The sequence below is a fragment of the Trachymyrmex cornetzi genome, unplaced genomic scaffold (genome assembly GCF_001594075.2).
Source record: "Trachymyrmex cornetzi isolate Tcor2-1 unplaced genomic scaffold, Tcor1.1 scaffold591, whole genome shotgun sequence".
In the NCBI taxonomy this organism is placed as follows: domain Eukaryota; kingdom Metazoa; phylum Arthropoda; class Insecta; order Hymenoptera; family Formicidae; genus Trachymyrmex; species Trachymyrmex cornetzi.
Window position 1 is genome coordinate 191,686 of NW_017299905.1, and position 4,429 is coordinate 196,114.

Genomic DNA, 4,429 nt, shown 5'->3' on the forward strand with positions numbered 1-4,429 from the left:
GCAGCACCCGGGGGAGGCCCCACGCCACGTCAAGGCCGTGCCCCACGTGGGGGGTTGCGGAAGCTCAGCCATTTATCGTCCTCGCTCGGTAATCTGATTGCGCAATCATTCAGTTTTCCACAATCCTCGATGTGAGTCTCCAATTTTGCACTTGTACTAAAGTAGTGGAGGCATCTGGATACAACAACAACAACAATAATAATAATAATCACCACCACCACTACCACCACGTTGATGGAAATGTCGTTTAGAGCTTCAAATTTCCTAATTTAACTCAATGTCATCCGAAACTGAATATTCTGGAGATTAAGTATGAGTGTTGCGGATATGATGACTCTCGCTCCACATTTTTTTGAGCTGGATGTAGAGCCGCGACCACCGACCACGTAAAACATGCATTGTCCGTGGATTGCATGTTTATAACCGCTCCCTTTAGCATAATTTCTCGCGGGAGTTTGATGTGACATCCCGCGCGCAGAGGATTTGGTTTATTCGCGTTCACTGCTACATTTAATATACGCGACAGTGCCCATCCGCTGTCGCGTTCCTGGAACTCTTCCAACGATGCTAGGATAGGCTCGACAACGCGCGTCACGTACCACTCACACAAATCGATAAATCGAAAGACTTCAATATTCCGGGTGGCGATACTCTTGTTCGCGCGTTTATTACCAGCCACGAACTCACCATTAAAAAGTGTTTATTTTTATAGAGTCATATCTCTGCATGATACACTGTACACGCTCGAGCACAATTTCACTCGCGTCTTCGAGAAATCGCCAAGGTTCGATGTAATTGGAGTTTATTACCGCGCCCGTTAGAATACGGCTTTCGAATGCCGTTTCGATCTCGCGCCATTGAAGTCCATATCCGGTGCCTACGTGCACGAATCGTCCACGCACTAAATCCTTCAAGCTTTCAAGCCGCGCGATACATGCGATCACTGATTGTCTATTACCAATTAATAATCGCGGGCGTTTGATACGGCTCTGTTCCTCCAGAGATTCTATAAATTCATCACAACGTTGTTCCCACGCGACGTACTCTTCTCTTGTACTAAGCAGGGTAGCTCAATCATATCACGCTCCATGTTGTCACTTGTGCTGTTAGATTGACTAATAGTGCGATGCACCTAAATCTTGTTACTTTTATATTATTTACTTGGTCACGTGACATTACATTGATGATCACCGCTCGAACATGTTGTGATATGTCGTATCATGTCCTTGAAAAAATTTCTTAAATTACGCTAACAAAGCAGATATACTTTGATGAAATTGTAAATGTTGCATATTTTGCAAGTGTTGTATCAAATTACATTGATGTCATCGCCAAAATATGTTAATGCCCTTGAAAAAATTTCTTAAATTACACTGACAAGGTCATATTGAAATTTGCAATTTTGCTGACGCTACAATTTGCGGCGTCAAATTATATTAACGTTATCACCGGATGTATCTAAAATCTTTTCATTGCAAGGGATGCACTTTTGCACGTGTTAAATTGATGGTGTCATCGCGAAACATGTTGCGACATGTTTTTGCAAATATTGCATTTTCTTTACTAATCGGGCTCAACAAATCACGTTTTTATTATCGCGCAGTGCAAATAATTTTATATATATGTATATATATATATATATGTGTATATATCTCCAAATATTGTGTTTTGTTTTCTGTTTTAATCGTTTTATATATTTGTCAAACTACAGTAATCGTGACCATTAGAAATAAATACTTATTATATTTTCTTTTATTACTTTTCTTGATTTCGTAAGTGTCTTCTTTCACCGACTTGAATTTCTTTTGTTTCCCTGTCTTGCAAATATTCCAACGATTAGTTAATCCGTACAACGAAGGTTAGGTTGTTTCAGTAGTAGACAGTACAAAATTTTTATTGATAGTTTGTTTACTTTAAACATAGTAGATAATACTTAATAAATTATGATTTTGATAGGTGCAGCGTATATACCGAAGTTACCCTATGCAGTTTTGTTCAATTATCAGTAACATTAGCCGATGCACATCAAGGAGAAGTGGCTAGTATTTTTTCTCCAGTCGAGATGTAATGCGCATTGTGTGTGTGTGTGTGTGTGTGTGTTGTGTGCGTGCGTATGCGTGTTGGGAGAGTTATGTTTTACATTTTATAATTTTGTATTTCTGTCATTCTCGCATAATTTCTTGCTATTATATATGTTGATGCAAGCTCTAATTGTGGTCTGAGGAGTTTTCCACTATATTTGGTGTAGTACTGCTTCTAGTTCATTGGTGATTCTTCCAAACTTTGTAGTCTTCTTCCGATTATATTCCACGCATGTTCGATGGGATTTAAACTCCAGTAAAATAATACCGTAATTAGAAGTATGTACAATACTAACAGCACTTGTGGTACAGTGCTTACTTCAGTTTGATTTAAATTCGTTCATGTGTGTGAGATGATAAGAAGAAGGCTATAAAGTTTGGAAAAACTACCAATAAATCTTCGATAACTAGAAACAGCATTACATCACATATGTTAAAAAATTCCTCAGGCAACAATTAAAACTTGCATTTAATATACATACATATATAAGCGTTTGCACGAAATTATTCAAAGACGAGACAGTAGTACAAGATTTTGAAGTGCAAACGAACTTATCGCATATGATACGCAAAATCCGAACAGCAAGCTCTTTTTGATGCGCGTTGGTTAATGCTGATGTTGGAGGAAATTGAACAAAAATACATAGGTAAAACGTTGATACGCAACAAAAAAATCATAAGAAGCTTTATTTTTCTTAATTTGCAAGAAAAAATACATACTTTACGAAAATTATATCATGACATTTGTGAAAAAAGTTCATTTCACTCCATAAGATGTATTAAACTTACGTAATTTTTTAGAGACGTGACACGTCCTTCCTTTAAGAAAGATGATGGGGGGAAGTAAGAATAAATTCAAAATTTATGAAAAATTTTTTTAAGTACAGCCTCTACCATTGTGAGAATGAAAACAAAATTTTTAAATACTATTTCTCATAAAGTTATGTTTACTTGAAATTAAGCAAAATTTTAGCATAAATTTACGTTACGATAATTTTGTTGACAAGTGTCGCCAATAATATAAAAAATTTTAATAAATATTTATTAAAATTAACAACATTTAACGAAAGATCATCATTTACTGTAGTCGAATTGTTTTAAATATACTAATTCACAAAATCATAGGATGTATATGGCCATTAGAAGGAATGCCAAAAGGGCTTCGATGGATCAGCTATATATTGCCAACTACTTTGCCCTCTATATCTATGAGAGGAATCATCTACAAAGGTAATTCTGTATTTGAAGAGCAAGTTTATATTGGTTTCATAATAGTTGTGGGATGGATGTTGTTTTATTTTATTGTAACTGTACTTGGTGTAAGACGGAAGACTTCGTAATATTATTTAAAATGTCTAAAGAAAATTCTTTAAAAGGAAAATACAAGCAGTCTGACATAAACTGCAAAGTTTAGATAGATGCATACGTAGAATATTTCATCTAATATATACAGGGTGTTCCGCAATTTTTGGCAAAGTGCTTTTGCGTAGATAAAGCGGAATAAACTGAGTTGAAAAGTCCTGTATCATTTTGCAATTTTCGCAATGGTTAACGAGACATTAATTCATAAAAATAGCTAAATTCGCCCAGTCCATCGCCAAATGCAAGATAAGATCGCCCAACGAGGTGCGTGCTCGCTGCCGCTAGACATATTTACAAGCAACAATGGCATTAACATGCCTGTGTATATGCAGGGTGTTTGATAAGTAACGATAAAACTCTTGCATAGGGGTACACTGTTAAGTCTTACAGTGTCAAATTAATTTAATATGAGTCGCTACTGCTCCTACTCAATAATATCATTATTTTTTACTAAAACAATGGTTATATTTGACACTATACAGTAGCAATTTATCATTATATAGTATCAAATTTAATTATCATTTTAGTAAAAAATAACGATATTTAGTAGGAGCAGTGGCAAATCACATTAGATTAAATTTGACACTATAGATTTAACAGTGTAGAGCGGACTAAACTGAGTCCTCTATCATTTTACAATTTTCACAACGATTAACAAGATATTAATTACTAAAACTTTACAGAAAAACAGCAAATGACAAAAATTATTGTTTTTTCATAAAGTTTTGAGAATTTTTTCAGAATTTTTTAATACCGCAGTTTCTCATGCTGGTAAAAAAGTTGCCAACAAGAAAATGTAGTACTAAAAAGTTGATAAAAAATTCTGAAAAAATTCTTAGAGCTCTATGAAAAGAAAATAAATAATTTTTATCTCTTGAAATTTTTCTGTAAAGTTGATAGTAATTATATACAAACTTACCTTTTCAAAAAAAAGGTAAAAAAAGCGCTAAGCGTTGGTGAAACTGGCCCAAATGGTGCTTCTCGTA

General features: G+C 34.9%; 1 protein-coding gene across 1 annotated transcript in view; it reads right to left on the reverse strand.

Moving 5' to 3' along the window:
- Positions 1-29: 29 nt before the first annotated feature.
- Positions 30-4,429, reverse strand: part of LOC108766485 (uncharacterized) — a 25,086-nt gene continuing 20,686 nt past the window's right edge. Inside the window, exon 4 of the mRNA XM_018515815.1 lies at positions 30-174. Coding sequence (XP_018371317.1) covers positions 30-174 — 145 coding nt within the window. The remainder of the gene's footprint in view (positions 175-4,429) is intronic.